Here is an 11,808-nt window from a genome sequence, read left to right on the forward strand (position 1 = left end):
GTGTGACACATTTACCTCAAAATTTTGAGATAAATGTGTCACACTAATATAAGTTTAGGATTTTTGATATCACAAAAAAATATTTTGGGGTAAATATGTCACTCGAGTATAAATATAGGGTTTTCAATGTCACAAGAAAAAGTTTGGAGTAAACGTGTCACGTGAGTAAAAGTTTGGGATTTTTGGTGTCACAAAAAAAAGTTTAGGGTAAATGTGTCTGAGTTGGCATAGTTCGTAGTTTTTGGTGGTTTTTTCCCTTTAATAATATAGGTAAAATCTAGGTAGACCTTGAAACTTATGATAGAGGTTCTAGAGTATGCAGGCAGGTTTCATGTTCAAAAAATCGGAACAAATCCTTAAACATTAACAGGGTAGCTTTCAAATTCAAAGTTCCAAAAATTGAAGAATCGGTTCTGATAGATAGGTTTCGGGTTTCATGTGAAACCTAGACCAACCCCAAAACTGCTTGTCCCAAAAATGTTCTTCCGATCTTTTTCTTCGTAACTAAATTATTTCTCGTGACATTACGGAAACAGCTTCAAAATCAACTCTCGATCATGGGAATTTAAAGTATCTTTTTTCTTAATAAGTAATTACCTCAATGAATATGAAAACAGAAACGAGGCTGTGATAAAGCGAATGACCGTAGTATTTTAAGAATGTTATTCCATGATGAAGTGACGAAGAGAGTGGTGATATTTCTTCTGCCCTAGATTTCAATTCAAATTGAACCTAGAAAAGGGTTTTTTTATGTGTAGGTTTTCAACTGAATGCTTGCGTACAATAATCATTCTTCACTTTGATGATTTTTCGATTCAAATGGATCAATGGTTCAATGTCCTCAATTCTAGTACATTCAATATTTGCATGAATAAAACTCTTTTTAATTTTTCGTGCCTCGTGATGAAATTATATAGAAAGTTATATTCAATAAAGATTTGCGACTAAATTGATGAATTCAATAAGCAATTTCTTTGTGGTCGTGTTGGCGCCGCCTGTGGAGGCGACCGCGGCATGGGAGCATCTCTCCTCGAGCAATACTTGCATGCAATGCAATGATCAACTAATCGAATAGTACATACCATTTTTTGGGGGTCGGAGAAGAGTACATGCTTCACCGAGTTAATAAATACCCACACGGAAATTACTTTTCCAAAGAATATGTGACAATGGACAATTCCAATCCCGAGGCCATAAGGAATGATAGAAACGGATAAAACCTGCTAAAGGACGATAAGACACACGACAAATTTCGCTAGGTCAATTGCTTCTTAAGAATTAACATTGACCACAAAAGAAAAATATAGATCAATTAAAAAAAATATTGATTCTTTAAGATTTTTCGTTTCTTTGAATTGAATGAATAGAGTTAGAATCTGATCAATTCTCCCAACATCTTTCTGGATATAAGATCCTTTGTTGGATTCATTGGAAATTTTTCGATTTCTTCACCTCCTTTTTGCGACATATGGTCAAAAGTTTCTTAAAATGCTGAAATTCTGTTGAGAAATCCATTAGATATCAGAAATTGTCGAAGAAAGAATAATATCTTTCTTCGGTCCCTTCCACGCGATTGGGAAAAAAAAAGAGTGGGTAACAAATTCAAAGTTAGTCGCCCTGGCATAGAGATGACTCTATCCTCTCTTTAGAAGGCCCCAGAAATGGCCGTGTTGTCGAATTGGCATCGCAAAGCGCGACTTACCTCGTCGCTTTTCGGTCGGATCTTTGGCAAAGGTGACCATTGTCTGCTTAAACATGGACGGAATCTCTTGGAACTAGTTAAGTTACTTATCTTCGGTGGCTAACTAAAAAAAACTACACAATACCGCCCACTTCTTCTCATTGTGTCCATAAGTTGTATTTAGTCATCCGAATTTTTAATCTGCATAAGATATGATATGAAATTTAAAGATTTCGCTATATTATTATCGTATCACATCATATCCATTATTTAATAGGCGCTACGTATCGGTGTAATTTGCAAGCGTGTCCTTATATGTTGCCCATGAAAAATGTTGAGATTACACCATCGGAGAGAGCTACTCAATCTATAATAAGGAAAGGAAAAGAAATTTTAGAAGAAAACGATGTCGTCTCATCTCGTACACAAATATATTCTCCGGAAGATTCCAGCAGTACGTGTACTCTCAATAACCGTTTTGGCAACTCTGAGCCCTGGTTTGGCAACTCTGAGCCCTATTTTGGCAACTCCGAGCCTTGACGAATTAGAGTGACAAGAAGAAGGATCAATAAAGGAATTTCTATATTTTTTGTTCCTTTATCTTTTTTTTTTGTGTTCTGGGATGTAATTAAAGTATTGACTGCTCTAGACCTAGATTCTTTTGTTATATAAAATTGAAAAGATGAACGCTGAAGGTGATGCGCTCTCGGATGAAAAGTTTCGTGAGAATGAAGGAAATGGCTATAGCAGCAAGATTTCTTCCTCCTCTGCTTTGACTCTTTCCTTCTTTTATTGAATCTTCTTCAAAAAATACCATATTTTATCGTGGTTACCACCCGAATCCAACAAAGAAAGAGGAAAAAAGAAACCTCCAAAATCATGCTACTTCAAAAAATTTGCATAAATCAATCGAGATGGAAAAAAAATAAGTACAAAAAAAAAATGTTATGTTGTCCTTTATCACGATAAGTAAATGTATGTCTATCCATCATAAGTTATTCCACACAATTCAAGTTATTACTCTTAATGAGGAGGTTAGGCTTATCTAAGCAAACTCGGCTTCTAACAATTATCCGATTTTTCAATATGTGCCTGTAGTAGTGCCTTTCGGCAGTTTTGTACAGTGCAATCATATACATCACACTCACACACATAAGCAACATTTATAGGTTCATCTGCTCAAACAATAAAATGCTAAGAATTTCAAACTGTCGGGTGAGCTGATCGCAAAAGGCCCCGCAACTGAAATGGGAAGAATGAGAACCGCGTTTTCTCGCGGGATCAATCCATAATTATTGCTAGAAATGCACAAACATAAAGTATTCACGAATCTTTATCATGATTCATTCTTTAGCAAAAACAAGTGCAAAAGCCGAAAATAGTAAGAATCTCTCCCGAACTCATTGCTAAAGAAATTAGAAAATATAATGCTTCGACTCACATCGCTTTTGTGAAATTTCCATGTGAGCTATGAAGCTACGGAGGAGAATGAGTTTCGTCTCTCTAGCTACTTTCATAGAATTTCGACGCGAACTAGAGAGTTGGAAAGAAGTCACGAAGCTTAAATATGAATTAGAGCTACAGAGGAGAAGCCGAATGAGAGGGTAGGCGTTTTTTTAGAGAATAGCATTTATACTACCGACACAAGAAATCCCATTCACATTTCCCCTGTCCCTATACGTGATATTTTTATCGGGGTAATATCGCTCTTAAATATGATTTTATATTGTCTTGAACAACGACTGAATAGAAGATAAGATAAAATTGATCCTATCACGACTTTTATACAGGCTAGCAAATGTAGCCATAAGGTTTTAAACGAAACAATTCATACGACATACCGCCCTTTTCCTAGAGCGAAATGACAAGATTTTCCAAGTGGCGATTTGTTCCAATGCGGAGGCAACCTAATTGAAGCACGAGTGTAGAAAGAAAAAGACCGCGCTCGTGTATTTTGACTTTTTCCTAAAAGTTTCACAACATATGAATGTTGATCCGTAATGTATATATTTTTCATATTTCCCCGAAATCTGGATAAAAATTCAAATTTCAATGAGAAAACAAGCAATTAATTTTTCACTTTTGCAAAAACTTGTGCAAAAACGCTCGTGTAGCATATTATTAACTTTTTTCCTTTTTTTTTCAAATGTTTTATACTTTTTGTTGTTGTTGTTGTTCCTCCTCCATGAATATAATCTATTACAGTACATGATCGGTTTCAGGATTTTTTTTTCGTACTTTTCTGTACCTTCCGCAAGATATCTTGTGAAAAGACACGAGTACCCTGTATAATAGTTAGATAAATATACATGTACTAAACAATCTATAGTTTTTTGCTTATTTAAAAAAAAATCATGTCTAAATGTGTGAAATAACGGGACGAAGAAGAATCGTTTTTCCGTCTTTCACTTCGATCTTAAATATGTGTTGAGATTATGTTGCCGTTAGAGCAAGCATGTACTTTGTTATGTTAGCGCCTTAGTAGTTTGAGACAAATCCAAAACATGTGAATAATTAGAATTTTGGCATTTTTATTTGATAAGTATTTTCTCAAAAGTTTAGGTGAACAAAGAAAGTAAGTATATGACAATAATTTTGAAGCATAAATCCATTTGATAAGGCAACTTTTGGAACAGAAATTTTTTACTTACATAATTTCATTTTTTTACTTTTGGTGTATTTTTTTTTTTCAATCTAAAAATACTTTTACAGTCACTTGAAAAAATAAAAAAAATTACCTTTTTTAGAAATAGAAAAATTAAATTTTGCTTAAAAGCGAAAGTAGAAAAAATTAATTTTTTAGCTAAAAAATTAATTTTCCGAGCAAAAGTATTAAACGAATTTGGCGGTCAATAAATACCATGTGGAACTTTTTATCGTCGGTCTTAAAAAATTATACGAACTTGGGAGGCGAGAAAGAAATATAATAATATCCACCTCAGATCAACTCAACCACCCCAATTCAAAAAATGATGGCGACAGCAAGCGAATCCAGCACATGCTTCTTGGAGGGCCTTCCTTCTCGTCCCCAGTTCACCATCCCCAGTTCACCTTCCGATTCCGAAATCCCTAATCGCCTCCCTCCGTCCGCCATCCCCGCCGCGGTAGTTCGCGCACTACAGCTCCCGTTTCTCGGCCTTCGATGGCGGATCTCAAGCCTGGGTCCGAGGTTTCGTTCATCGAGACCTTCTTCTGCAGCGCCTTCGCTGCTTGCTTCGCCGAGGTAATCGCTGATCGCTGCGCCGTTTTGTTTTTCCTGATGAATCCGAGTCTCGCGACTGCAATGTGGCCAAGTTTGTGTCCGCTGTCCAGTTTTCGTTTATGGACATTTTTCTTTTTTGCTGCTGTGTGAGATCTTGTTGAATGATGTTGTTGAAGACGAACTTAGTTGGAACCGATCTTGTTTTTGTGAATGAGGATTCGCGGTGGCTGGAAGTATTTCTAAACTCTTATCGTGCTTCATTTGGCTCACAACTGTTCTCATTCACGAATAGAGGAGGCCAAGAAAAGTAATAGAATGGCACAGCGCAGCTGAAGTTCTCTATGGCTGTATGAACCCTTGCCTTGTATACGGTTTCCTCCCTACAAATCTCTCTTAGGGTGTAATTGGTACTTTTCGTTATTTCTCGTATGATATGACCCCTAAAATGACCAAATTGGAGTTGGCCCTGCTTTTAGCTTGTTGGATTGGATGCTAGATATGCTAGATATCAAATGAAATATTGGCGAACGAAACTCGTCCTGGAGTTCGGAATTAGCATCATCATCTGTTGCGCTGAAATCAACGATTGGTCAAGCGTCAGAGGCATGTGATTTCCCTTGTGCACGTTTGTTCTCATCAGCTGCTAATAAGATGTAAATCATCAGACATTTCCCCCTCCTTTTGTGAGTGTTCCTCAGGGATGTTCTCCTTGTAACTTTTGTGACTAGCTCTTAGTTTTATCTGCTCATGACTTCTACTTTCTGCTGCGAATTGACATCTTTTGATTGGTTTTATTATCTGACCAATTGATTGGCCTGAATTTTACTTTATTCTTTGCATAGTTCTGTACCATTCCTATGGACACAGCTAAAGTCAGGCTACAGCTTCAGAAGAAAGCACCGGTCGGAGAAGGAGGCCATTTACCTAAATACAGGGGCTTGTTGGGTACTGTTTTTACCATTGCTAGGGAAGAAGGACTACCGGCACTTTGGAATGGCATTATTCCAGGGTTACATCGTCAATGTATATATGGTGGCTTGAGGATTGGATTATACGGGCCTGTGAGTCTCCAATGGATTCTCACAACTATCTAAATTGATGATTGCTGTGGGTAAACTGGGCATTACAGAGGTTTTTTGTTAAATAGGTCAAATCATTTTTAGTTGGCAGTGACTCTGTTGAAGACACTTATTTGTTCCAGCAAATACTTGCTGCATTATTGACTGGTGAGTATATTTTGTGACTAATCAAACTACTTCTACTAGTTAAGTTTCTGCCAATCTGTAAGATGAAGGTAGACAGCTGTTACTCTACTTCACTTTATCTGATTGCGTTTCGCATTGTCAAACAGGTGCCATAGCAATTGCAGTGGCTAATCCTATGGATCTCGTTAAAATTCGACTTCAGGCTGAAGGGAAACTGCCACCTGGGGTGCCAGGTCGTTATTCTGGAGCTTTGAATGCTTATTTTACAATTGTGAAACAGGTTAGCTAACAATTAGTTCCTATTCAAACTGTGGCATGTCCCCATAGATATTACGTTCTAAGCAGATCGATCCAATCTTCAGGATCCAACCAAGAAAACTTTGATCATTGATGAACCCGAGTCAAGTATTTTTGGGTTCAGGGTTGAGAAAGGGGGATGTGTTCCAGATTAAAATCACACTTAATGGATTCTGTTTTGATGCATCTTCTGTTAACAAATTGATTTTGTACTCAGGAGGGACTGGCGGCTCTTTGGACGGGTCTTGGACCAAATATAGCACGAAATGCTATTATAAATGCAGCTGAGCTGGCAAGCTATGATCAAGTGAAACAGGTAAAGCTGGGTTGGTTAATGTCCTATATGGTTTGTAATGCTCATAAACTAGTCTTACTTGCAGCTTCTGTCTTACATTTCCTAATTTCTCTGAACTTATGCAGACAATTTTGAAAATTCCAGGGTTTATAGACGATGTGTTTACTCAACTCCTGGCGGGTCTAGGCGCAGGGTTCTTTGCTGTCTGCATAGGTTCTCCTATTGATGTGGTAAGCTCTTGTGTAATCAGCAAAAATCAAATCAAGAAGTCTTCATAATGTTTGTCATCCCATTACATGATTTTTGTTCTTCTCCTAGGTTGGTGCATGAATCTAGTTTCATCTATCTGTGATGATTGGAACTCTTGATCAGCACCCTTACATCGTTATTACTTGCCTGTAATGCTGCGCAATTTCAGGTTAAGTCAAGAATGATGGGCGATTCGACATACAGAAGTACTCTTGATTGTTTCATAAAGACTCTGAAGTACGAGGTACGCGCCTCTATCAAATTTAATCATTGTCCAGTGACTGCGCTACACTCTAAACCACTTGAAGATGCTGTTTGTTAACAAGCCTATGCTATCTCTCTGCTCTTGCGAGGTTCTAGATTTTCATTTCTGTTCCAATGCACTGTCAATTCTGTAGATTGTGGATCTGAATAAACAGAATAAATTCTGTGGCCACCTTTTTTTCTCATCTATCCTTCGAGTCCACTGACTTAGATGATTTGTCTACACCTACGCCTGGTTTATAATTTTATGGAAGAGCCTTCAACTTCGACAGGTCTTTAATTCACGCTGATTTACTGGCAGGGATTTTTTGCCTTCTACAAGGGTTTCTTCCCAAATTTCGGGCGTCTGGGATCGTGGAATGTTATTATGTTTCTCACCTTCGAGCAAGTAAGAGCATAGATTGCATGCTCTTAATTGACTGGGCATGTCGATTTCTGGGATGAAAAGAGTATTGCTTGTCCAAATCTCGTGGTGAACAGACTCAGCAGGACTATCTCGGTTTTTAAATTGCTAACTGTTCTGTATTGTCATGATAGGCAAAGAGATTTTTGGTCGGAGCTGTATGAGAGAGGCCTTGGTCATTCACGGTTAGGGTAAGCAGGAGGTCGCGGAGTCCCGGAGCTTTGCCGAGTACGTACCACCGCCACTCAACTGTCAAATGGGGTCATGTCCTGTCAGCCGATGCTCTACTGCATCTATCAACTCCATGAATAAGAACAGGTAGTGTAATTTCCCGTGCCAAGGGCATATTTATCGGGCCTCGATTCTTTCTATGGAGAGACTGTAAGCCATGGACCAATCGATGTGATACACACATAATTTGTTGATTTGTGCCAGAGCAGGGGCACGTTTGTTTGCAGCATTCGCATTTGTTGCTTGTTCTACTTCTTTCTGGATTGTATCCAAGAGGCCTTGGAGCCTGATAGGTACCGCCCGTGTCGACACTTGCATCAAACGGTCCGCTCCATTAACTGAATCAGGACCCGCATGTCGTCAAAGCGAAAATGCAGTCACCACATCCCCATTACAGATACACACCTCAGCTCTAAGCATAAGTTACTAGCACACTACCAAAAAAAAAAAAAACAAAAAGAAGAAGAAAAAAGAAGCAGTCTCCTGTGGCTATCCCATAGGATCTAACTACAATTAGGAAAATGCAGCTCCAATTTCACACTCGGGACACCAAATAAACCCTAGCCTTGACCACTGACCCGTTGCCTAACCTGAATCCGGGACTCACCGGGAAGCCGACCACGTGACCCGCCGGCACTTGCCCGCCCGAGAACTTGACCACGCTTTCCATGTACTGCGGATGGAACTCTGCCCCTCTGCTCGCCTCGAACAAGCTTGGAGCCGGATCCAGTGAGAACGCCAGCAAGTGGAGGAGCCACACCGCCTTGGCCAGCTTCAGAAAATCGCCGTAGAACTCCGTCCTTGGGTGGCTCCCGGCCCCCACCTGCTTCTGTTGCTCCAGGCTCCCGAAGAAGGACTCCTCCATCTTCGCGTGCACGATCGCCAGGTACTTCTTCGAGCAGAACTTGCCGAAGTCGCAGCTCGGCAACACCCCAAGCAACTCCACTGGGTCCATGGCCTTCATGTCCCGGTACCGCGCGAAGCAGTCTCGCCGGTACTGGCTGGGGTTCAGCAGCGACGAGAGGCTCCCATCCATGTAGAAAGTCTCGTGGTCGAATCCTTGGAAGATCTTGCGCGAGATGTAGGACTCTAGTGCGTACTTGGCGTGGTGGACCCCTACGATCGACACGTTCGCGGCCGCCGCACCGCCGGCAGCCTCGATCGAGCGGACTGCGGAGGCGATGTCCCAGTGCGCGGCGCGCATTAGCGAGAGGAGGAGCGAGGTGAAGGACTTGGACGCCTCCCGGACTTGACTCATCGTCGCTTCGAAGAGCTCCGGCGCCGGGGACGCAGCAACTGCCAAAAAACGATTTTCCAAACGTGAACGAGCAGCAAAATATGTGAGATCGGAATTTGAGGGAGGGAGAGAGAGGGACCTTGAGCTTGACTGCAACTGAGTCTCCTCTTTGACAGAGACCGTCCATTCCTTCCATTAAGACTGGTCGAGCTCCGGAGCTTCTCCTTCAAATTGTCGACCTCCACTTCCCTGGCCTTCACCTCCCTCTTCATCTCCTCCAAGGCCGCCTCATACGGCGCCACCACCTCTCTCACCTCCGCCGGGCGGCTTCCCGGCCTCCTACAACCGCCGCCGGCTCCCCCGTGACAAATCAGGCTCCGCCGGTACCTCTCCCTCAGAACCGCGAGCCTCCTAAGCTCCGCCACAACCGCCACGTCAGCCACCCTCATCTTCTCTGCGTCCCAGGGGCAATGCGCCTCCTGCAAGCTCACGTAGGCTCTCTTCATCGCCGACACCGTGTCGAACACTTCGTTCATTATCACCTCCATCTCCACCACCAGCCTCTCCGCCCTCATCTCCCTCTTACCCCGCTCCCAAACTTCTTCACTCTCTTCCACTTCTTCCACTTCTTCTTCTTCTACTTCCTCTTGATCTTCAAATCCCTGTTGAGAGTCACATTCTCTCTCCCCTTCGTCTTGATCGCTCACGAGCTCTCCGGAGTCGTGCCGTGTCGGGGCCAGTGGATGGAGCAAACAAGAGGCGGTGACCCGCTGTATCAGATGGGAGAAGTTGGAAACCTTGCCCGCCATTCCTTCCTTCTCCTTCAGTCGACTATTGGGAGGAGATGAAGGTGTCGTCAGATGCCTCAGATCAGATGCACCTCCATCCGTGAGCTCGATCACTGAGCTTTAGTCAATTCTTTAAGGGACATAGATTCTCGAGCCTTGACGTGACACCTCTATCTCTCTCTGTGTGTGACTGTCTGACCGCCCACGAAAGGGGTGCGCAGGATAAAAGAGGCGCCATACCCGTTGACGGTAGCAAGAAGCCTTACATATTTGTGACGACTGACTATTTATAGCGGCAGGAAAAGTCAACTAAAATAAGAGAAGACAATGGTATGGGCTTGCGGTCGGAGTCCGTTCAGTATTTTCAAGGGACTTTCAACTCCTAAAATCCTTCGAAAAAATTCTGAAGTATTTGACTTAATTTTAAACCAAAATTTGACCAAATGTTGACATTGAAAAAGTTGAAAGCCCAATGCTGATACAGACTAACATTGGGCTTTCAGCATTTAGCTAAATGCTAAGAGATTTTTTTCTTTCCAAAATTAACCCTATCAATTCGCTATTTTTTAGATTTTGCCCCATTTTTTACGGTTTATCTTCTTCGCCGGTCCGGCAGTGGTAAATTTTTTAATCAAAAATTAAAAAATTGCATTCAAAGCCTTTTTAAAATGTTATTTTTACCAAATACAATTCAATCCAAAGGCCATTTTCAAATGAGATTTTATTAAATGCAATTAGCATTTTCCTTAACCCCTTTAGAGTTGTCGATTTGGTTTTGGTTTGTGGGCTTTTAAGGAAGATGTAAAAGTATGCTGTGGAAACGTGAGGTATATGCTTTGCTACTAACTGGGGGATTGGGAATGTTCAAATAACATGCCATAACTATATTGTCGATTTAAAAAATCCCAAAAAGAAATGGTTATCTAACACGGTATTAGAGTCGAATTTTTCTCAATGTTAACATTGTGCGCGAGACTTCCTGTTCATTAATTCCATGTGATGTTTTCAGGTCCGTTTGCACAAAATTAAAAGCTAACTTACGGGACATGACTTTGTCAATTCCGATGCGTCAAACAATGATTTTGTGATTTGCTTCTCTCTTTACGGGGCATGACTTTGTCAATTCCGCTGCGTCTAATAATAATTTTGTGATTTGCTTCTCGTGGCCTCAATGAGCATATAAATGTAGCTTCTTGGATGCAATTGAAAGCATGGTGGCGCCGATGGTTTGTTTTACTTCTGAGGCTTTTATTTTGGAAAGCTTCGTCTGCTCCAGCAACTAATTTTACGTGGCTTGGGGGAGTTCAAAAACACGGTGCCATTCCTCGGATGAGAAGATATGACGAAAAACATGGCAGAGAAAGAGGGACCAGACAGTGGGGCCCACACCATTCATTATCTTAATGGATCCTTACGTACGCGTGTAAGAACTTGCAATTTTTAACAAAAAAGAAAGCAAAAATATATTGTCCGAAACGCCAAATTAAGACAGTGCGTTTGCCGGGAGTCGAACCCGGGTCTATTGCTTGGAAGGCAATTATCCTAACCGTTGGACTACAAACGCTTCTTATCCTTCTGCTTCGTCAACGAAAAAATTTAGACTTGTATACTATGATCAGTTATCATCCTAACCATGCTTAGAAGCCTTGCATGAGTATGATGTACCGTGCCCGTGTCGCCTCAATCGATCTTGGCAATTCTGGAGGTCTTAGAAATATGTCAGTACCGTCATTTGTACACATGATTGAAAATGCAGCTAGAAAGAACGGTCCAAGCCCGGTGCCCGAGGGCCGAAGGCTGGTTTCATTGAAGTAATGTACTAAATGATGCTTATGAGAAAGAAAATACCTCGCTGATTTTTTTTTTAATTCTCGCTTGTTATGATGTCGAGCAACGATAACATTCTATCTCCGTCAAATGCGCTGATTCAAGGACATTTTTGTGCCTTAGCAAGAG

The 11,808-nt window shown here is 41.2% G+C and overlaps 2 protein-coding genes and 1 non-coding gene across 3 annotated transcripts; 1 reads left to right on the top strand and 2 right to left on the bottom strand.

The window, feature by feature from the left end:
- Positions 1-4,653: 4,653 nt before the first annotated feature.
- Positions 4,654-8,120, top strand: LOC115746015 (mitochondrial uncoupling protein 2). Its single transcript, XM_030681699.2, has 9 exons — positions 4,654-4,904; positions 5,726-5,944; positions 6,031-6,109; positions 6,235-6,368; positions 6,603-6,701; positions 6,806-6,910; positions 7,099-7,173; positions 7,495-7,581; positions 7,731-8,120. The coding sequence occupies exons 1-9, from the start codon at positions 4,824-4,826 to the stop codon at positions 7,758-7,760; spliced, it is 909 nt and encodes a 302-aa protein (XP_030537559.1). The 5' UTR covers positions 4,654-4,823; the 3' UTR covers positions 7,761-8,120.
- A 19-nt stretch (positions 8,121-8,139) lies between these two features.
- On the bottom strand, positions 8,140-10,138 carry LOC115746014 (protein GRAVITROPIC IN THE LIGHT 1). The gene is made up of 2 exons (XM_030681698.2): positions 9,204-10,138; positions 8,140-9,123 (listed from the first exon to the last, which is right to left on the bottom strand). The coding sequence occupies exons 1-2, from the start codon at positions 9,871-9,873 to the stop codon at positions 8,363-8,365; spliced, it is 1,431 nt and encodes a 476-aa protein (XP_030537558.1). The 5' UTR covers positions 9,874-10,138; the 3' UTR covers positions 8,140-8,362.
- A 1,206-nt stretch (positions 10,139-11,344) lies between these two features.
- TRNAG-UCC lies at positions 11,345-11,416 on the bottom strand. The gene has a single exon. It is a non-coding gene; the product is annotated as a tRNA-Gly (tRNA).
- Positions 11,417-11,808: the final 392 nt, after the last annotated feature.

Source organism: Rhodamnia argentea, chromosome 6 (genome assembly GCF_020921035.1).
Source record: "Rhodamnia argentea isolate NSW1041297 chromosome 6, ASM2092103v1, whole genome shotgun sequence".
NCBI classification, from domain to species: Eukaryota; Viridiplantae; Streptophyta; class Magnoliopsida; order Myrtales; family Myrtaceae; genus Rhodamnia; species Rhodamnia argentea.

Bases quoted from the DNA above. Each gene is read 5' to 3' on its own strand.
- LOC115746014 (XM_030681698.2), bottom strand. From the start codon at position 9,873: ATGGCGGGCAAGGTTTCCAACTTCTCCCATCTGATACAGCGGGTCACC. The intron at 9,124-9,203 runs GTCCCTCTCTCT...GTTTTTTGGCAG, and splicing joins CAGTTGCAGTCAAGCTCAAG to TTGCTGCGTCCCCGGCGCCG.
- LOC115746015 (XM_030681699.2), top strand. From the start codon at position 4,824: ATGGCGGATCTCAAGCCTGGGTCCGAGGTTTCGTTCATCGAGACCTTC. The intron at 5,945-6,030 runs GTGAGTCTCCAA...TTTGTTAAATAG, and splicing joins GGATTGGATTATACGGGCCT to GTCAAATCATTTTTAGTTGG. The intron at 6,369-6,602 runs GTTAGCTAACAA...TTTTGTACTCAG, and splicing joins ATTTTACAATTGTGAAACAG to GAGGGACTGGCGGCTCTTTG.